We start from the raw sequence: 22,519 nt of genomic DNA, 5'->3' as shown, positions 1-22,519 counted from the left end.
TAAAAATATATAGTCTCATAGTTTAAGCTGTCATTATTCCCGTGTTTCAACCATTCTCTGGGAATAAATAAATAATTCACATTTCTTAAATGGGCATTATACCAAACTTCTTCAGTACTCCATAAGAGCTGCTCTTTTAGGAATAACTCCAACATAATCCCATCCCAAGCAGTGGCAAATCTATCAGGATTGATTTCAAATGTCTTAGGTTCTTTGTGCAGGTCCTTCTACCACCCGGGACAACAGGGGATTTTACAGAGTAGTGTGTTCACTCCCAAACACAGATCACCCCTGTGGTTGAGAAGGATTTGATGATATCCACTCCTTTTTGCTGGGCCAATAACCTGGCAGATTTCATTGTACTAGTGTAGGCCCATGAGCTGATTAAAAACAAATGTTTTCTTTCTGAACAAAACATGTTTTCCCTCTTTGGGAATATTACTGAAACAATAGCTTTTTAAATGCATTGATTGCTAAGCTAATTAGCTATTACCAAAACTGATTTTCCCAACACTTGAGTCCCCCATTAGTTTGTTATAAACCAATAGAAATCTAATACAACTTCCATTTGGATAACAACAACGACCTCAAGGTTGTTGTGAGAGATCACATATGTAAAGCTCTTTGTACAGAGAAAATATAAAAAAGGATTAACTCCCTTCCCACTTCCTTATTTGAAAGTGTAGAAAAGATGGGACTATATCATGAAATTCAAGACCCCCTGCAAAATACTCTGTCTGCCCTTGTACCTTCTTCACAGGTCACTTCAGAATAGATGTACTAGAAACCTCTGGTGGAAAAAAAAATTCCTAATATGAAAAGGGCAAATTATCACAGGTGCCTTTTAGTTTCTAAGTATTTTCAGAATGTCTCTGGTGCTAAGAGCAAATAACGAGTTGGGTCAATAACCTCATCACTGAAGATCAATTTGGAGAAGAAATTTATAAAGCTAAGAAAAAATGGACAGGCACTGCAAAGAGAGAATGTCACTGAAAATGGTAAATGAAAAAGACCCAGAATGCTGGGATTGGGAAAGACCATAAACAGCAAGCGACAATTCAAACAGTTTCTCTTTTTTTCATTCTTCTTTAAAGTATTTTTTATTGATTATGCTATTACAGTTTTCCCCCCAACCCCCTCCCTGTGCCCTGCCCCAAACCCTCCAGCATTCCTACCCCCCTTAGAGAAATGGACATCCTGTGGAGGGAGTTCAGTGGGGAGGGGGAAGGAAGGAATGGGGGGGAAGTACAGGGAAGAAGAAGCCTAATTAGTAGGCATAAAATAGATGGGGAGAGATAAAAGATGGTATAGGATACAGAAGACTCCAAGAACTTATATGTACAATCAATTCAGACATTTTCATTCTACATAAGGAAACAAGGGAAAAAGAGCCAATGTCATTTGACTTTCTAGGGCTCTTTTTAACTATTCCATAAAGCTCTTTTCAACCTTTTCATAAAACAGTTTTTACAAATATCATTTACCCTAACCTGAGTCTCACCACTCTTATGTTTGGGAAGTTGCAATAAGTAAGGCACAGTTCAAAGAACGTGGCCTCTTCCTGGCCAGGTACCTCAGTTGACTGGAGAATCACCCAGTAACTGAGGTTTCTGGGTCCATCCCCAGTCAGGGCACTAAAAGCGTCAGCAAGTGGACAGCGAATCAGTGTTTTTGTCTGTCTCTCTCTCTCTCCCCCACCCCTTCCCTGCCGCTTCCTTTCTCTCTCTAAAAGCAATAAATTTTTAAAAACCACTGCCTCATGATCCAGGAAATCTGGGTTATATTCTTGCTCAGGCATATCTTAGCTGCGTGTACTTGGGAAATTTGCAGGAACTTGAAGAATCCCACTGTTTTCATTTCTAACCCAGAAAAATAGTAATTTTCATGTTAGAGTTATTTTTCAGATTATGGTAGATAATGAGGGTTACCTTGCACTTATCAGACTTTTGTTTGGTGAGAGCTGGCATTTCATAGTTTCCCCTCCTACTGGCCCATTCGTAATTGCTTTGTTTGATCCCTTGCTACACAGAAGAAATCTGGCCTCAAGATTCATAGCCTAGGTCTTCAGTTAGGGTAGCATTAACTTTAGAATATGAACATTGCACTAAGGAAGTCTCTTCCATGAGAAGAATTCTGTTTTGTTAAAGTTGGGCATGAAATTTCTAGCAGGTGCTTCTTAGGCCACCATCATTGATTGCAGTAGTTTATCAAACAGAGCTGACATGTAGGTCTTCCCTAGAGAAAAATGCTCATCCACATTCAAGTTACATCCTTTTTATACATTTTTAAAAGATTTTATTTATTTATTTATTTTTAGAGAGGGAGGAAGGGGAGGAGAAAGAGAGGGGGAAACATCCATGTGAGAGAGGACACACCGGTCGTTGGGGGATCAAACCCAACACCCAGGCATGTGCCCTAACTGGGAATCGAACCAGCAACCATTCCTTTTGCAGGACAATGCCCAACCAACTGAATCATATCAGGTAAGGGCTCAAGTTACATTCTTAAAGTCTACAAGTAGTTAGACAATATAAGGTCATCTGTAAACCTCTTCATGTAACTGGCCTAAATTTTGAAAGTTTTGCCATCAAATTTAGATGCCGACTCTGAAAAATCAAGTTACACTGCATATGTTATATGACAACAGTTTAACTATTATTTTGAATGAATTTCTGTGTTAATAAAGTGACACATTTTTCTCTTACTGGGTATATGGCTACAATACTAAAGAGTTGCACTGTGGCTCAGTGGATTGGGTGCTGGCCTGCAAACGAGAGGGTTGCAGGTTTGATTCCCAGTGAGGGCACATGCCTGGGTTGTGGGCTAGGTCCTCAGGAGGGGGTGAGTGAGAGGCAACCGCACATTAATGTTTCTCTCCCTCTCTTTCTCCCTCCATTCCACTCTGTCTAAAAATAAATATATAAATAAAATCTTTTTTAGAAAAAGAATTGCTATGGCTGTGATCAGGTTTGAGAAGAAGGTAGGTATTAAAAAGTGGCAAATGTAGGGGTTTTGGTCAAGAGTTGGGTGAAGGTACACCAGAGGCAAAAAAAACTGGGTTAAGAGAAAATAGGAGACGATGAGTCAAAATAAAAGTAAAAATATTTTTATACATTTCTTTGTCACAATTTCCAACGTCATCAAAATAATACCTACCTTTAAAGAACTTTATTTTGACTGGGTCATTACAAATACCATAAGATAAAAAAGCTATAAAGAACTGGAATATATGCTTTCTATAATTCCTGTTCTATGTTCTGTAGCTCTAATGGGGTTTCTGTTTTCTGTCTCCTCCTGACTTCACATGACCTTGGGTGTGGCTGGCACAGACGACCCTCACTGGGTCTCTGTTATCTATGTTTTGGACCAGAGTGATGTAAGCCATTTATTCTCTGGTCTCGGAGGAGAGGTGTAAGGCACTGGCTCTCAAGTGTCCTTGTTTTGGGGAGAAGAGCTCTGGCCTTCACCAGCTGCCTGTGAGTTGTTCAGCCTGATTGGCCTACTTGGACTTTCTTATCTCCATTTCCTCCTTCCACTTGCCCCGGATTTTTCCTGGCTTCTTCCTATCCTGCCTCCTGACCAGCGATAGTTTATGAGGATCAGTTGTATTGAATAAGCAATTCTTCAAACATGGTTTACTTTTCCTTTTAATTGTTAATTTTTTATAGATTAATTAACAAGATGGTCAAGAAAATTGCACACTTGCGGGATATGTACATTTGTCATCACTTGACCCAGCAAGACAGGAGATGGTGGTGCCCATAGGCACTGGAGGTGATTAGGAATCTTTTTTCCATGTTCATTTGAAAGTCTCCAAAGTAGTTTCAAAACATATTTTTAAAATGCCATCCAGTATACAGGTGGCAAACACAAGGCCAACAGGCCGAACCCAGCCCTCCACCTTGTTTTATCTGGCCCAGCACCTTATTTGTACCCAGTGGCAGTGCCAAGCTCTCACTTAACTGTTAAGGAGCAGTTACATTTATCTAGTCCTAAAATTACATTTGGCCCTTTGAAGGCAACCATGAGGCTGATGTGGCCCCCGATGAAAATGAGTTTGACACCCCACATTTAGCAAATGCAAATTATAAACTGACATTGAGTTCTAAGCATTTAGCATTGATATAAAACAAAAATTATCTGAGGTATTCAGGGACAAGAAACAGGCATGTGTTCGTGTAAGAGAATCCTGACTTTATCAGTACGTTAAAGACAATAACACCCAGTCACACTACTAACAGTATGTGTAGGCGTGCGTTTTTATATCTTCTATTTGTTCGGAGCAATGTATTGCTTCTATTTCTAGCAACAAACTGTATGAAGATGACAAAGAGCTCTCTTAAGGATGAGGTGCAACATTTGATAATTAAAACTTTGTATAGCTTACTCTTTAGATAATAAACACACAAAAAATGAAGTTCCCTTGCAGCAAAAATCGGCCCTTTTGAAATTTGAGAATATTTAAGTATTTTTGTTTTAATTATTATCATGTAATATGTGTTTATATGTGTTGTAAAATATAGAGCATGAAAATGAACAAAGATCACTCACAATTTTATAATTGCACCAGGATGGCATAACCACTGACAAGATTACTTATGTATGACAAGATTACACACACACACTTGCATCGCTATAATTAAGTGTATACACATTTGAAGGGCTCTTGATACACATTGGTCATATGTTCTCAAAAACGGTTGTATTTATTTGGAAAACCACCAACAATATATGTGTGGCTTCCTTCATGCCTTCACCAAACCTCAGTTATGTTTTTCACTATTTGAGAATTTGATAGCAAGAAAAATTATATTTTATTTGTGCCTTTCTTCCATCAGTGGTACTCAAACCCACAATGGAATATCATAGAGATTTAGTCTTAGTGTTCTATATGTAAAGAGAAACATGCAGGATACGAGCGATAAAGAGACCCAATTCATGTGCTCTCACTCTCTCATGAACAGCCACTTAGCTGCCTTTTACTTGAGTTTTCTCAACAACAACATAGGACTCACAATCCCTGTTCTGCCGGTGTATTGAGTTGGTATGAAAACCAAATGAATACAAAGCAATCAGTGTGAAGCACGCCAGCTCTCCACCACACAAATATTGCTATCATGTCTATTCTCATCAATTCTCAATTTCCTCCTGGCATGGCAAGAGACTAAGCCGTACTTCAGATGGAGGGGAAAAAGCGTGCTGTGTCCAAAACCTAAAAGATGGTAAGGCTAGTTAACTTTTTCAAAGCCACCAAGCAAGTCACAGACAGACCTGGAATTAGCCTTGAATATTTTTAACTCCATTTCTTTTCCTAAGCTTAGCAGATTATGCTCTATACCCACCACTACTCTCAAAACAAGCAATAAAAACACGGTTAGAAGCAGACTATAAAACACAAAAAACAGTTCTATAACAACTTATGTCAATTTTATTAGTTGAACAGCAATTAAAGAAATGGTCAAGGGTTAGGGAAAAATCACACATGTGCACACACACACGAGCAAGCAATTGTCCCAACAGTGAGTAGTGCACCCATAGAAAAGACATCGTTTCCAGAAAGCTAATAATCTTCACTGACAATCTTTTAAATGTAAAAGACAACAGCTAAAAGCATAAGTGAAACATCATTTTGCTTTAGAAAATAAAAGTGCAGCTGCAGACAAATTACAGTAAAGGGGAGTGAGATCGGGAACACGCGAACATCCATACCCACATGCATTTCAGAGTTGGTATGAATCCCTAATGTGGACATTAGAATATCTGATGTATAAATTTATCAGGGAAGAGCTTTTGGTAGAATGCCCATATTCATTAGCACCTAATTAGTTCCCAATAATTACATTAATTATGAAGTGACAGCCAAATCAGCTTTGTGCTTTGCAAGATATTCTCATATCAGCCTCTTCAGTAAGCTTTTGTGAATGAAGGCTGATAGGAAATACTAATTAAAAACATACCCAGAACAACATTAGTTGGTGTAGAATGTTTCCCACTTCATACTGGAGAATCAGCTCTCTTAGAAGTGACTTTATTGCATGGTTAATATGCACTATAAAGATGCTCAAATGTAAAATGTCCACATGTTACATGATCATTTTTTTGGTTTGTTATTTTCAAGAAGGTCAACAAAGCAACAATAAAAAAACATCACTGCCAGTTATATCCCTCAGAGAAGCAAAACTCTTTCACAGACTGGAACTTGAGGCAGGAGAGAATGTAGGTAGTTCCAGAGCAATAGAGACATGTACCTTCCATCAGGCAGTGTCCTGTATTAGGGATGGAGCCAGGATGGATGACTTTGAACCTGATACTGCACCTATGAGATGTGTCTTAGTTGCATTACCTATAAGAAGGGAAGAATAATAATAACATACACTTCAAAATGATGCTGTGAGGATTCAATAAATGAATCCATGCACTGCACTTGAAATAATGCCTGAAGTGCTGAATAAATGTTTAATATTTATTAGTACATGACATGTACAAAAATATGTGGGCTAATAAGGAATAGAAAAAGAATGTTCTTTTTCTTAGATGTCTACAATGCTTCTATGGCACGTACTATATACCCGATGGGCACAATCCCAGTTGTATTACCCTAAAAGAATATATCTTCTCTTTATATTTCTTCATTGTAGGCATTTTTTGTGTGTTAGAAAATGCATGAATTCTGAAATCAGAATACTATTTTCACCCTTTACTTACTCTTGTTTGATCTTAAGCAATGATACCTGACTGGTTTTTATTTGAATTTCAAGTGAGTTAAGGTATGCAAAAGTCTAGTTGCTTTAGCAAAATCAATCATTTCCCCCCTCTGATAAGAGTGATTCTTACCAATCCAAAATAATGTCAGAATTCTTCATTGCAGCTAAGGCTAACCTTTCCATCTTCTCAAGTATATTTTATTGATTATGCTATTACAGTTGTCCCATTTTTCCCTCTATTCCCCTGCATCCAGTACCCCCATTCCCTCCAGTACTCCCTTCCCCCCTTAGTTCATGTCCATGGGTCACGCACCTAAGTTCTTTGGCTTCTCCATTTCTTACACTGTTCTTAACCTTTCCCTGTCCATTTTGTACCTACCAATTATGCTTCTTAAGTCCCTGTACCTTTCCCCCCATTCTTCCTCCCCCTGCTCACTGCTGATAACTCTCCATGTGATCTCCATTTCTGTGATTCTGTTCCTGTTTTAGATGTTTGTTTAGTTGGTTTTATTTTTTATTTTTTTTAGGTTCAGTTGTTAATAGTAGTGAGTTTGTTGTCATTTTACTGTTCATAGTTATGATCTTTATTTTCTTAGATAAGTCCCCTTAACATTTCATATAATAAAGGCTTGGTGATGACAAACTCCTTTAACTTGACCTTATCTGGGAAGTACTTTATCTGTCCCTCCATTCTAAATGAAAGCTTTGCTGGATAGAGTTATCTTAGATATAGGTCCTTGCCTTTCATGATTTGGAATACTTCTTTCCAGCCCCTTCTTGCCTTAAAGGTTTCTTTCGAGAAATCAGCTGATAGTCTTAAATGAACTCCTTTGTAGGTAACTCTTCTTTTTTCTTGCTGCTTTTAAGATTCTCTCTTTATCTTTAACCTTTGGCATTTTAACTATGGTGTGTCTTGATATGGCTCTTTGGGTCCAACTTGTCTGGGATTGTCTGAGCTTCCTAGACTTATATATCTATTTCTTTTGCCAAATTGGAAGAGTTTTCTTTCATTATTTTTTCAAATACATTTTTGTTTCTTGTTCTTCCTTTTCTCTTTCTGGTACCACTATGATTTGGATTTTGGAATATTTAAAATTATCCCAGGGGTTCCTAAGCCTCCCTCATTTTTTTTTGAATTCTTGTTTCCTCTTTCCGTTCCAGTTGAATGTTTAATTTTTTCTTTTGTTTCAAATTGTTGACTTGAGTCCTGGCTTCCTTCCAATCACAGTTGGTTTCCTGTATATTTTTCTTTATTTCTCTTTGTATAGCCTTCACTTCTTCCTTTATTTTGCCTGTACTCAATCATTTCTCTGAGCATCCTGATTACATCCTGTTTTGAACTGTGCACCTGATAAGTTTGCTCTCTCCCTGTAGCTTAGTTCTTTTTCTGGAGTTTTGATCTGTTCTTTCATTGGGCCATATTTCTCCATCTCCTCAATTTGTCAGCATACTTGTTATGGTGTGAGGGTAGAGCTTTAAGTGTTCACCAGGTTGGTGCAACCTGCGTAGCTATTTGTGGCACTGTATGTCAGGGAGGGGTCAGAGAAGGAGCAGTGCTGCTTGCTCAGCTCTCACCCCACTTTCAGCCACTTCCCTCTCTTCCTGCAAGTGAATGGTGCCCTCCCAGGTGCTGCCCTGGTGCTGATTCTTTGGCGGTTGAGCTTGTGTACATTCTAGAACCCCGTGGTCCCCTCCAACAGACACACCTGAGAGAACAGCAGTTTCCTCTGTTGCTGCATCCCCCACAGATTTTTACAGCTAGAGGTTCTGAGACTTTATTTACCTGGTGCTGGAACCCTGGGTTGAGCAGTCTGTCCTGAGATGGGATTAGTCACTCCTCACTTATTCCTCAAGGTTTTTATCTGCATGTGAATGTGGGACCACTTGGTCCACCAGCTGTCACATTGCCACATGTGCTTTCCACCCCTGCTTCCCATGTCTGCCCCTCCTACCAGTCTGGATGAATATTTCTTCTTTAACTCATTGGTTGTCGGACTTCCATACAGTTAGATTTTCTGGCAGTTCTGGTTTTTTTTTTTTGTTTTATTTTTAGATTGGTTGTTATCCTTCTTTTGGTTGTGCGAGGAGGTGAAGCATATCTACTTAAGCCTCCATCTTAGCTGGAAGCCTGGTCAAGTATGTCTGCTTTGTGTGTGTGTGTGTGTGTGTGTGTATGTGTGCGTGCACATGATATGGTTTAATTACTGTTACATTTACACGATAAATAATTAGTAGTGTGTTCATATCACATTATTTTATGCAAGTCATAGAACACTCTGAAGTGTACTTTTTCTTTTTCCTGTTTTACTGAGGACAATGAACTCTCTGGTAGATTTACAGAAATACTGGTTCCAGTTTTCCTATGTACTGTGTCCATGTCCCTTGCCAAGTAACATTGTAGTGCCCTTTCATTCTGACTCTGGACATTACCACAGGACATGCCAGTAGAATGCTGGCTTATTGGATGTAACCCTAGATTTAAAAAACACTTGCAAAATTTATCTCGCTCCCTTTTCCTCTTCCATGATTGCCATGAGAACTTGCCTGGTCTAAATTGATGGAAGATTGGAGCCAAATGGCACAATTGCTGGTCATCACAGTCAGTTTACCCAAGGCCAGGCTTAGTTGACCAACATCCACCTAATGCCCAGACATGTGATCAAGCTTGGCCCAAATCAGCACGGTTGCAGACATGACCAACTGCTGACTGCAGGCCTATAAGGAAGCGCTGCCAATAAATGCCATGCTCAGCCTAATTCAGCCAAACCCCACACATTCCTAAGGTTCATAAATGTTTATTGTCTCAGGCAACTGAGGCTGTGTAGACATTTATTATGCGTTAACTGTGTGAATGAAGCTTCACAAACATTTAATGCTTATAGTAAACATTCCAAACAAAGCAGGGATTTCCACACTAGAGTAAGAATATTTTTTCCTTCACTATAGTGAATGGAATTTTGAGCTAGGCAGACTTCAGGAGCAGAGGGGAAAGGTTCATGTGGTATACTATTTATAAATGTTGTCTCGATACGGTAGTTTTTCATCTGAAAGTTTTATTTTTTAAATACTTTACATATTATTTATTTATTTAATTTTAAGAGTTTATATGAGCAAAACTGGATTTGAATCAGGTAGCCCCAGATTAGAAGGGGTTAGGAATATTGCACTGATAGAAGCTTGAATGTTTTGGGGTGACACTGGTTAATACATGTATACAGGTGTCACGTGTACAGTTCTACAACACATCATCTGCATATTGTGTGTTCACCACCCCAAATCAGGTCTCCTTCCATCTCCACTTATCCCCCCTTTACCCTCTTCTACCTCCCAAACCTCCTCCCCTCTGACAGTTGTCAGTCTCTTTACTATGAGTCTGTTTCTAATTTGTTAGCTCAGTTGGTTCATTACATTCCACATAGGAGTGAAATCAGATGGTACTTGTCTTTCACTCACTGGCTCATTTCACTGAGCATAATGTTCTCCAGGTCCATCCACACTGTCCCAAAAGGTAAGATTTCCTTCCTTTTTTACAGGCATATACTATACCATGTGTACATGTACTAAGTTGTTTTATCTACTCATCTACTGATGGGCACTTGGGCTGCTTGTACATACTAGCTATTGTAAAGAGGCATGTCCTGAGAAGTGGGGTGCAACCCAGAGTGTGGAGGAGGCAGATTGGTCCAAAAGGTGGGCATTGAAGGGTTGGGGTGGAGAATTCTGGGAACAACACACATTTTTTTATGTTACTCCTCATCCATTTGATGTTTGTTCAGTTCGATGCAGGCCTCAAAGTAGAGGATATGGGTTACTATTCATCTTGGCCAAAGCAACACACCTGAAGACACAGGTTCTTCAGAATAAAATAGATACCCAATGAGCTTTCTAATCTTCATCCACCTTTTCCTCCCCATTGTCAGTTCTAAAGGCCTCACCCTAAGCCCATCACCCCCTTGTTCTTGCTTTCTCATCCTGAAGCAGGAAAGAAGGCTTTCAGTAAAATGCTCATGAAAATTTGCCTCTCTCCCACTCCCCCATCTGCTGACCTTGCCCCACCACTGTGCCTCCCTCCACAAACCCTCATGTGGTAGGTGTACAACCCTCAGACCTCCCTTACCTCCTTCACACACCCTGATGTCACAGGTGTCCAACCCCCATGCCTCCCCACATTCCACACACACTGATGTGGCAGGTGTCCAACCTCCATGCCTCTCCATCCCCCTATGTTGCCTCACCCCCTGCTTCCCCATCCCCTCCACACTCCCAGATGTGGCAGGTGTTCACCGTTCCCACCAAGATGGGGAAACCACGCCTCCCAGAAAGCAGTCAAAAGACAGCCTATTCAATAGCTAGGTGTTTTATTGAGGTGGTGGGTTATTGCTTACTCCTCACTCACATGGCATATTTTCTTGTCCAAGCTTGCACCATAGTATTATACTTGTCCCTATCCTTTAAGTACATTCTCGCAATGGATGGAATGAAGGCATCATCAAGGTTGGGATTGCATAGCATGGAGCTTATGGACAACAATACTTTGGATGTGGTCAGTGTGGGAGACCACTGGGACTTGAGAATACCTATATGGATATTTCCTCTTCTGTCAATATTGGGATGGTATATCCGGGTGGTGAAGTAAACCCATGGAGGGTGAAAGGGGTACTCACATGGGAAGTGTATGTTGAGTGAGAAGATTCCTCCCTCATAGGGGCTGTTAGGGGGGCCCACAATGACCCCGCTCCATGTGAATAAGTCATTCTCCACCGGCCCCGCAGAGCATGTGAGAGGGGGGTCCTTAGTGATATCCATCAGTTCCTTCTTCAGGCGCTTTACAGCCATAGACGAGTCCATGGGAACCATCCATGTCTGGGCATTCTGGTAGAGACAAGGGGGGACCACAGGTTAGGGTGGATGTGGCTTAGGGGCGCCAGGGTTAGAGGGGCAGCCACCCCCCGGTTGGTGGGTGAGAAGGCTGGAGCCGGGCTGAGGGTTGTGAGGGTGTGTGTGTTGGGGGGGCAGGGATGGTTGGGAGTGAGGAAGGGAGAGTTGGGGACTCGGCTGGACCTGAGGGGCTACCGCTCACCTGTATCCCGCTGGTCCCTGGCACCTCCATGTCTGTCTCTTCCATGCCTGCCTCTTCTATCTCTGCCTCCGCTACCTCTCCCTCCTCCATTTCTGCCTCTTTCATCCCTGGCTCCTCCATCTCTGTGTCCTCCATCGCTGGTTCTGCTGCTCAGACCCTGAGCCCGGAGGCTGTACTGCCGAGACACACTGCCACCCCGAAACACGACCAACCGCTATTGCCAGGCCACCTGCCTCTGCCGTTGGCCGTACCATGCATGCTGGGTATCTGGAAACAGGGAGGGATATGCTCTGTGACGTCACGAGGGCCTGCTGGTGAAGCCAGCAAATCAGTGGGGGCCGGGGCCAGAGGAGCTAGGGGTTCTAAATGAAAAGGGGTGGAGGGAGGGAGAGACCATGGAGGGGAATGGGGGTGGAGGGTAGAAGAGTCCATGGAAGGAAATGGGGGGTGGAGGGTGGGAGGGTCCATGGAGGGGAATGTAGGGAAATGGAGATGGTGGAGGGCAGGAGGGACCACCAAGGGGAATGGGGGGTGGGACCAAGGAGGGGAATAATGGGGAGGTAGGGTGAGAGGCCTGGGGAAGGTGAAGGGGGCAGGGGTGGAAGGAGCCCAGGCTCCCTGGATTGCCCACCATGGGCAACCTGCCATGGTTAGTTGGGTCTCAGCGCCCCCCCCACTGAGAGTCACCCAAATGTAGAGAAGCCGTTGGTTCCATGAATTCCCATACCCCTCACTCACCCAGACTCACTTCTGTGAACGCTTTGCCCCCCAGCTTTGTGCTAATCTCTCTCCCTGCCATTCTCGCTCCTGAGCTCACTCTCCTTCTCTTTCTATGGACACAGATGCCCTGGAGAGTGAGCTTCACACGTTTGCACCCTTTACTCCCTGGTGGGGCCTGTGCGCTTCCTGAGAGAGAAAATCTCCTACATACTCAACTTCAGTCCATGTAACAGCGATACCATACTTTCCCACCTTCTAACATAGCTTTTCATAACATTTTGGTAAGTTTACTTTTTACGAAGAATGAAAGCCTTCAAAGAGCCAGCCTGCAGCTAGAACTAGTTTCATTTTTCAGTAACTGACAGGGGAAGCAGGAGAAAGGGAGGAAGAAAACCAGTCACCCCGGAGGATATCTGGGCACTGTGGGTATGTTTCTTCATAACCACAATCATTTGGGCAAGTAGTGGTCCCCGTAACAAGCGCAACTGCAGAATCATGTCTTTCACTCACGAGGACGTCTGATAAAGGCACTCATTCACATGCAGCCCTCTTCGCTGGCTTGTATGGGTGGCCATGGACAGCCAAACAAGCACCATTGACATAGCTTGGGCTGTAACCCATACCAATTCTTTTGCAGGAAATAAGCAATAATTTAATAAGGCCTTCTTAAATTCTGGCAAGAAATCACATTAGAGGAAGTAGGCCACAGTTTCATTTATGATATACCAGACATTCTTCAAGGATGGAAATTCCCTACTATCAAGCTAGTTATCTAACACCCCTGTCAGCCCAGGTGGGGAGGCAAGGTCCCTGTCTGCCAGGACTTTAAAGGGGGGCAACTAGATGGCTGAATGGGTCTTGCAGTAGTGTGTCATAAAATGTTCATTCATGGAAAGAAACGTGCCCACATCTCTTGCGTTACACAGTAGCAAACAAGGACTGATGTGTAGGCTTGTGAACAGTGAAACTGCCCTTGTTACTGCGGTGAGTATCAAATTGTAAAATCTTTGTCTAGAATAACGGAACATTTGTAAGAAAACCAGGAAAGAAAACCAAGGCCAATTCTTTCCATAGGAAGCATAGACAACATGGCACAATATTGATGGAAGCTTTTGAAATTCTCTTTTTTCACAGGGGTGAGACCTGAAACTTATTTTGTGAGTCCATGAACACAGACGGATCTTTTAGATTGGGTTGGGTGTCAGGACATGTCATCCTGTGTCCTTTCTCTTTGGGAGAAAAGGGTGGCGATGACTCCCCAACCTTTCTGAGACCAGAGCCTGTGGAAAATACTTCCCACATCTGCTCTTTGTTCCTGGTTCAGCGGCTCGAATTCAGGGTAGAATTGTTTGTCACAAGACTACGATAATACACTTCAATGAGTGTGTGCGCTGCTCGTGTTACCCCTCAAATCCATCTTCAGCACGGCCATGTAGAATGATCTCACTGAAGCACAAATCAGTCCCTAACGTAGTTTTCACAGCCTGTCCACCTGCAGAGTGAATTCCGAAGTTCAGGGCTGTCTGATTTGGCAGTCCGCAGGGAAAATTCCACTTAAGTCTATTTTGCTTCATGTGATCATTTGTGTGCCTACAGTACAGCATGTATCATACTCTGTTGGCTTTGCCTGTACATGTGTTTGTTGACATGACCAGTCTGGCAGCTCTTTGACGAGAGGGTTGGCCTGTCACTGGGTGAGTGCAGGCATTCCCGAAAGGGCAAGTGGCATGCAATCACTGCGATTGATTTAAAGAGGTGATCACTCTCGTTCATTCTTGTTTCTTTCCTCACCAAAAATTTGGGTTAGAAACATTATGTGATACAAGGTATTACACACAATAAAAAGAAGGAGCTATATAGTGGGAATATGTTGTATTAATGCTCCTTTGACAAATCCTCAATGGCAGGTCAAAGTGCTGTAACTTTGATCTGACATAACATATTGCTTATAACTTTTCTGAACATTTTGATAAATTTATTGTTATGAAGAATGAAAGCCTTCAAAGATCCAATCTGGAGCTAAAAAAAATTTAATTTTATTTTCTTAATTTATTGAATCGAGAGAAAGAGAGAGAGAGAGATTTATTCCACTTACTTGTGCATTCATTCATTTCATTCATTGGTTGATTCTTGTATGTGCCCTGACCGGGGATGGAACCCGCAACCTTAGCATATCACAGTACTACAACCAACTGAGCTACCTGTCCAGGCCTGAAGCTGCACTTCTTGAGAAAGGGAGACAATGGAAGTTAGTGGGGGAAAAATGGTGCATTTGGCAACCTGTAAGGAATAGATAGAAGCAGAAATTGTTTCTTACCATTTTAAAATTGACCGAGAGGTGGGCTTTCTAGCAAATTAAGGAGCTAGTGTATGTTTAAATCATCTTGCTAATTAATCATCTTTGAAAGATATTCTTTGTCCCATTCTTCAGTTATATGGAAATTATAATATTTTAATAATGGCTATTGCAGAAAATTCATTTTTATTTTTGTTCTTTCTTGTTGGAGGAATTCTTAGTAAATTAATGAATTGCTGTGTTGTGGGTCTCAAGAAGGACTAGCAATCTATGTGTATATGCTTATCCTCAAATGCTGAAGTGAGACAGCAGAATAGGTGAGTATATGTTAGGCCAACAGTCACAGCCATGGTGTGGACTTCAATCAAGGTGGAATTTACCTTGAGTCAACAGTCTTTCCCCTAGAGTACACTTTTGGGTCATTGGAACCAGATGAAGAAAAGATTTTTTTCTATCTTCTGTTGTATCAAATTATTACCTCCATTATTAGAGAATGATTAGCAGTTTACTTCAGTTTCTCCATTTAGTTAAATGAGAAACAGCAGGCGTACTGTGACCCACACAGTGTTACAGAGAAACTAAGCAGCTGCTACTCTTTTGTATTCTGAAATGGAACTTCCCTACCTTCTCCCCAAACATTTCCGGAAAAAAGAACACTCTTAAATTACCAGAAAATGGCAGACCTCATTTAATAAAGGCATGGGGATCCAATGAGCCAGATGAAGAAATAAATACTTTTGAGACTTTTCCACTGATCGTGTGCTTTAAATTCCTTAAAAATGCTCCATATTTCTTAGATTTTATTCTGGGAATTTATCATTTTACAATTTATGAGAATGCCTGGCAATGGGTTTGTTTGAAATTGACATTGTTAACAGATTTCTTGGCATCGAGAGGAGGAAGCATCTCAGTTTTTTCCTGCTCTTTGAGTAAATGAAGGCCTGAACGCAGCAGGGTCAGTGAGCCTCCAATGAGGCAATTATGACGCATGGCTTATCTGAAAGTACTTATTTTCCCTGAAATGTCAAAATATCTCAAGAGCATGCAAGTTTTCCAACTTTAAGATGAAACCTGCCTATCACCACAACTTTGCCTTTCCCTCAAGAAAAATGTATGTACAAATACTAATGATTTGTTTACTAGCTTGGAGCAGGGTGATACAGTAGGAAAGGCATGTCATCTGTTCCAAAACTTGCCTTTAATTTTACAAGGTCATCTCCTGTTTAGCTCTGAATAATTATTGATAAATGTTTTTTTCAAAAGAAAGCATCAATTCCAAAATGCTTATTTATATCAGAAAAGTATGTAATTTGGGGTCATGGCTCCTGTTTCTTTCCCCAATTGCCCTTTTTGATATTTGTGAATATAATGATATTCACATTATTTGTGAAGGTATAAAACTCTAAGTCCTTAATGAAATTGCCCTATGGAGCTCTATACAACTATCAAATGTTTGCTAGAAGAAGTTTCTCAGACTAAAAGTTCCAAGAAGTCTTCTTTATTTTTCGCATTTAAAGCTATGACATTTAACACATTGGGATGGGGAAGGCCAGGCTTGACATCCTCATCTAATACAAAATGAGAGTTCTGTACTTACAGCCTGACTGCATCCCTGTGGTATCGAGTTTCTGAAGTGGCTGGAGGACTGGTTATAATGGTTTTACCTATCAGGCATTATGGAGATACCTACTTTGGGGCAAAGTGCCAGAGCTATAAATAATACTCTGTTAAGAATCTAAGTTGATATTACTGATCCTGTTATTTGAAGGTATATATATACATGAAATATATATATATATATATATATATATATATATATATATATATAGAGAGAGAGAGAGAGAGAGAGAGAGAGAGAGATTTTTTTAAAAGATTTTATTTATTTATCTTTAGAGGGGGAGAGAAGGAGAGAGGGAGAGAAACATCAATGTATGGTTGCCTCTCGTGAGTCCCCTACTGGGAACTGGCCTGCAACCCAGGCATGTGCCCTGACTGGGAATCGAACCGCGATCGTGTTGTTCGCAGGCCCGTGCTCAATCCATTGAGCTACACCAGCCAGTGCTAGCATTATTTTTTAAAATTTTTTAAAGATTGTATTTATTTATTTTTAGAGAGAGGGGAAAGGAGGGAGAGAGGAAGAGAAATATTAATGTGTGGTTGCCATTCACATGTCTCCTACTGGATACAGGCCCTCAACCCAGGCATGTGCCTTGACTGGAATCAAACTGGAAACCCTTTGGTTCGCAGGTCAGCACTCAATCCACTGAACCACACCAGCCAACTTTAAGTATTAATTTTTATATTCCTACTCTGCTAAATTCATTGATCAAATATAGTAGCTTTTGGTGGAATCTTTAGGGTTCTCTGTATTCAGTATCATGTCATCTGCAAATAATAAAAGTTTTACTTCTTTCTTTCTAATTTGGATGCCTTTTATTTATTTTTCTTCTCTGATTGCTGTGGCTAGGACTTCTAGGACTATGTTGAGTAAGAGTGGTGAAAGCAGATATCCTTCTCTTGTTACTGATCTTAAGAGAAACATCTGTAGATTTTGCCCAGTGAGTATGATGTTAGCTGTGGGGTTGACATATATGGCCTTTATTACATTGAAGTATTTTTCCTCTATTTGACTTTGTTGAGAGTTTTTATCATAAGTGGGTGTTGGATTTTATCAAATGCTTTTCCTGCCATCTATTGATATGATCATTTGGCTTTTATCCTTTATTTTGTTTGTGTGGTACTTCATTTTTATTGATTTTGGGTTATTGTACCAATCTTGAATCCCCAGAATAAATCTCACTTGATCATGGTGTATGATATTTTTAATGTATTGTTGGATCCAGTTTGTTAATATTTTGTTGAGGATTTTAGCATCTATGTTCATGAGGGATATTGGTCTATTATTTTTTTAAGTTTTATCGTTTTTTAAAAGATTTTATTTATTTTTAGAGAGGGGGAGGGGAGGGAGAAATATCAACCACGTGTGGTTGCCTCTCACGTGGCTTCCACTGGGGACCTGGTTCCTAACTCAGGCATGTACCCTGACTGGGAATTGAACCCAGGACACTTCAGTTCTCAGCCCACACTCAATCCACTGAGCTACACCAGCCAGGGCCTGGTCTGTTATTTTATTTCTTTGTAGTGTTTTTAACTTGTTTTATGATCAGGATAATGTTGGCCACATACAATGAACTTGGCAGTTTTCCCACCTCTTGAATTCTTTGCAATAGTTTGAGAGTATAGGTATTAATGATTCTTTGAATGTTTGGTAAAATTCACCTGTATAACCAACTGGTCTAAGGCTTTTGTTTGTTCGACTTTGTTTTTATTATTGATACTATTACACATGTCTCTATTTTGCTCCCCTTTGCTCACCTTCTTTCAGTCCCCATGTCCCTTTCCTCTGGTCATCACCATGCTGTTGTCTATGTCCATGGGTCCTTCATATATGTTCTTTAGCTGATCCCTTCCCCTTCTTCTATTATCCCCACCCCCCAGTTTCCCATCTTACAGGTATTAGTCTGTTCCATGTATCCATGCTGCTTCAATTTTACTAGTTGCAATCTTTTCAAGTTCTTTGATTCTTCCTGATTAAATTTTGGAAGATTATATGATTCTGGGAATTTATTCATTTTGTCCAGATTGCCCAATTTGTTGGCATATAGTTGTTTGTAATATCTGCTTATAGTCCTTTGTATTTCTTTGGTGTCAGTTGTTACTTCTCCCCTTTTACTTTTGATTTTGCTTATTTGGGTTCTCTCTTTTTTTTCTTGATGAGCCTGGTTAAAGGTATCCTGTGGGGTCCAGTGGTACCCATGCCTTAATCACCTGAAGTTGTTCTTCTAAGATTGTCCCTTGTGTAACTTGTATAGGTCCTCTTGTTGTAATTGAATATTTCCAGTCTGGTCCACAGAGGAGGTGAGTGTAGCTTCCCTCAACTCCCCTGCCATGTTGGATTCTCTAAATGTTTCTCTCTCTTTATTAATGGTCTCCACCGACACATTGTTATCCTACTTACTTTGATCTCTTCAGGCATGGTTTATTTTACTTTTTTGATCATTCTTAAAATGACTGATTAAAATCTTTGTTTAGGAAGTCCCATGTTTGTGCATTCTCATGGACCGTTTCTATTGCTTGCTTTTTTCTTCTATATGTATTATTATACTTTTTAATTTATTTACATGTCTAGCATTGTTTTTGTTACAAACCAGGTATTTTAAATGATATAATACAGCAACTCTGAAAATTACATTTTCTCCTTACCCCATGTTTGGTTATTTTTGTTGATTTCCTTGCCATTTGTTAGTTTGGTCAATTTTTTTAACTAATTCTTTAAAGTCTATATTCTTTGTCACATATGATCACTAAAGTCTCTCTTCAATTAGTTTAGTGGTCACCTAATGACTTAATAGAGATTTTCTTAAATGTGTGTAACAAATATGTCTCCCTGTCTTTGCTACTAGAACTGTGATTTTATGCTGGCACACTTTCAACAGTAAGGCATTTTATCACTCTATGTTAGCCTTCACTTTTTGCTAGTTCAAAGCTTCAGGGTTAGCCACCAATGAGACTTAGTATTACCTCAAGTCTTTCCTAAACATTCTGCACAGCTCTAGGAAAGCACATAAACATTTGGCTTTTTAGGAGTATGTCTGAGCACTTCCTAACTCCTTATGTTCCTCTCATTTATCAGCTTTCATTTTAAGGCATTTGGATAGCCATTGTTTGTCTCAACTTTTAACCATCATCTCAGTTACTAACGGTGTTCTACAATTGTTTTTTCTCTTTTGATATGGTCCCAGGGAAAAGGCTATTCGTACTGATCAAGTTCTTAGTGGGTCAAATAAAGGAAGCCCAGGCAATAAAGTCTTACAGGGTTATTCAGCCATTCCAAATAATGATAATTCTCTGGGAACAGGGCTCTAGGAATTCTAGCTCTATTCTGGCCCCTTCAATGGCTGTCAGGCTGCTGCAATTTACTGTTAATATAAGTTGTTTGTGTTTAAGGGTACTCTGTAGCTGGCAAGGAATAATGGGGTTAGAGCAAGTTAACCTGCAATAAAACCCCTGTCTTACCAAGATCTAGCTTCTTTTCTTTAACGTATATTATTCAGATTATTGTTAGCCTTTATATAGTTACCAGTGTAGCAAACACATTTATCCTGCCAGTGTTCTCATTGTTTTTATAGAGGAGTGCATTTTCAGAGCTCTTTATTCTGCCTTAAATTTTTTTAAAGATTTTATTTGTTTATTTTCAGAGGGACAGGAAGGGAGGGAGAAAGAGAAACATTAGCGTATGAGAGATGCATCAGTTGATTGCCTCTTGTGCGCCCCCAACTGGGGATGTGGCCCGCAACCCAATCCTGTGCCCTGACCTTTTAGTTCACAGGCTGGCACTCAATCTCCTGAGCCTCACCAGCCAGGCCATTCTGTTACTTCTATTTTGTACCTGAAATTTGTACTTTGTTGTTTAAATTTTTGAACAAAAACATTAAGGCTTCACAATTGCAATGCCAAAAAATAATTCTTTTTTAATTTAATTTTTTTTTATTTAGAGAGAGAAGGGAAGGAGAGAAATATCAATGTATGGTTGCCTCCCGTGAGCCCCCAAGTGGGGACCTGGCCTGTAACCCAGGCATGCTCCCCGACCGGGAACTGAACCAGCGAAACCTTGGTTCACAGCCCGAGCTCAATCCGCTGAGCCACGCCAGAGAGAGCAAAAAATATATAATTCTTAAAAGCACTTTTTACTAATAAAGTTACTAAAACTGAGTTATTTCTTACAGAATGCTATGCTATTCTAGGAGTAACAAAGATACTGAATAGCAAAAATATTCCAGTCAAATAGAAAGGCTTGCATATTTTAATAGAAGTTAGGGGAGCTTTATTAATTTGATTGCCTTTGAGTAAACCCAACAAAATTAGATTTTTTATTAATAACATTGTTTTTTATGCCTTGGTTATTCCATGCTTGTGTAACATTACATTACATAAAAGATTCCTACTTATTAGATTTAATGATAAAGAAGAAACATGACACCTGAATACTATTTTAGCCCTGACTGATGTGGCTCAGTGGGTTGCAAATTGTCCTGTAAACTGAAATGTCTCTGGTTCGATTCCCAGTCAGGGCACATGCCTGGGGTTGCAGGCCAAGTCCCCAGTAGAGGGTGTATGAGAATCAACCACAGACATTGCTGTCTCTCTCCCTCCTTTCTCCTCTCTCTAAAAATAAATAAATAAAATCATAAAAATAAATACAATTCCACATTACATAATTTGTCATTTATTGTTTCATTAACATCGAAGTAACTGTCAACACATACTACAAAAGAAGAAGATGGCTTGGACATGACAGGTGCAAAAGTAAAGGAACCAAAATGCAATATATAGTATTAAAAGTATGAATTAGGACAGCTTTTGGTTTTTTTTAAAGCAATGGATATAAAAACAGTGCTAGTTTTCTGGCATTAGTGACTTCTACAATTTCAAGTTCTCAGAACAATTGTCAGAGCAATCAGCTACTATATGTCAAAGGTGCAGACTCTGTTTTTGGATGACTCATCTCCTAATTGTTCCAGTTAATTTCCTACTTACCATCCTGTTTCTTGCCTGATTATTCCCTACATGACCTATGTTTTTTTCATCATAAATGCCCTAGGTCCTAAGGACCAGTTAGTATATCATTTGTTTTATTACTTGCTAAAAATTTTATTTCTTTATTTTTATAGAGAAGGGAAGGGAGGGAGAGAGGGAGAGAAACATCAATGTGTGCTTGCCTCTCTCATGCCCCTTACTGGGGACCAGGCCCGAGACCCCAGCATGTGCACTGACTGGGAATCGAGCCAGTGACCTTTTGGTTCACAGGCTGGTGCTCAATCCACTGAACTACACCAGCCAGGGCTTGGTCAGTATATCTTAACTTTGAGCTTACCTCCATATAAAAGTTAATAAAATGATCTTATTTGGTATTTAGAGCAGGCAAATTCACGTATTTTTTTTCTTTGTCCTTATAGCACTGATGTTAGGAGTTTGTATGAAGCTTCCTTGCTTACCAGGGTTGCTGTGTATGATAGGAATATGGCCAGGAGATATTACAAAGACAGAGGTAAGTGGGAAATATCTGATAACTGTTTCAATCAGCTAGTAAAACCAGAAAAGCTGGCATTCATGCTGTCTGTCATGTATAAGACCCAATAAGCAGAGACAAGGATTGAATCATTATGGGCACTTTATTCAGATGGCTAGTGATCTGAGAAGACCGCGGGTTCACACCTTAACAGACTGTCTTACATTTCCTTTTAAGCCACCCTTTGTACAACAGAGAACAAAGTGCGGTAAGGGGTTTAGAATTCAGGGAAAATTAGATTAAAGAAATGGCAGCATTCTCGCCCTGAGCTGTTAGCAGTTGTCAGTTACTGTGCCCCAGGTGGTAATCTTTAGGCAGTGCCCCAGGAGGTTGGCTGTTTCTCCCGGGAGCCAGGGTGGGCTGCCCACAGTTCCTGAAACAACAGCTTTGACACATGCATGACCTACTAGGTTATTAACTGTTTGCCTTAAACTAAAATTTTCCAACTCTTGAGTCCCCCATCAATAGCTCCCCAGCTCTCAATAAAGATGGATTAAATAAGTTGGCTTGTTTTAATTTTCTTTAAAGATTCTGCATTTCCTAAAATCTGTTTTCAGGTAGTATATGACTTAAAATACCCCATATATTTT

The 22,519-nt window shown here is 40.3% G+C and overlaps 1 protein-coding gene across 2 annotated transcripts; it reads right to left on the bottom strand.

Moving 5' to 3' along the window:
* Positions 1–11,096: 11,096 nt before the first annotated feature.
* LOC118997966 (ubiquitin-conjugating enzyme E2-17 kDa-like) lies at positions 11,097–20,818 on the bottom strand. 2 transcript variants are annotated; one of them, XM_037061868.1, is made up of 2 exons: positions 20,786–20,818; positions 11,097–11,528 (listed from the first exon to the last, which is right to left on the bottom strand). In XM_037061868.1, the coding sequence occupies exon 2, from the start codon at positions 11,508–11,510 to the stop codon at positions 11,097–11,099; it is 414 nt and encodes a 137-aa protein (XP_036917763.1). In that variant the 5' UTR covers positions 11,511–11,528; positions 20,786–20,818. The 2 variants fall into 2 exon arrangements, with proteins under 2 accessions (XP_036917763.1, XP_036917762.1); XM_037061867.1 differs by lacking the exon at positions 20,786–20,818 and having other exon boundaries at positions 11,097–11,540.
* Positions 20,819–22,519: the final 1,701 nt, after the last annotated feature.

Source organism: Sturnira hondurensis, unplaced genomic scaffold (genome assembly GCF_014824575.4).
Source record: "Sturnira hondurensis isolate 20B ecotype Veracruz unplaced genomic scaffold, ASM1482457v3 Scaffold0013541, whole genome shotgun sequence".
In the NCBI taxonomy this organism is placed as follows: domain Eukaryota; kingdom Metazoa; phylum Chordata; class Mammalia; order Chiroptera; family Phyllostomidae; genus Sturnira; species Sturnira hondurensis.
The sequence above is the reverse complement of the archived record's forward strand: the minus strand, read 5'-3'. Positions and strand labels throughout refer to the sequence as shown.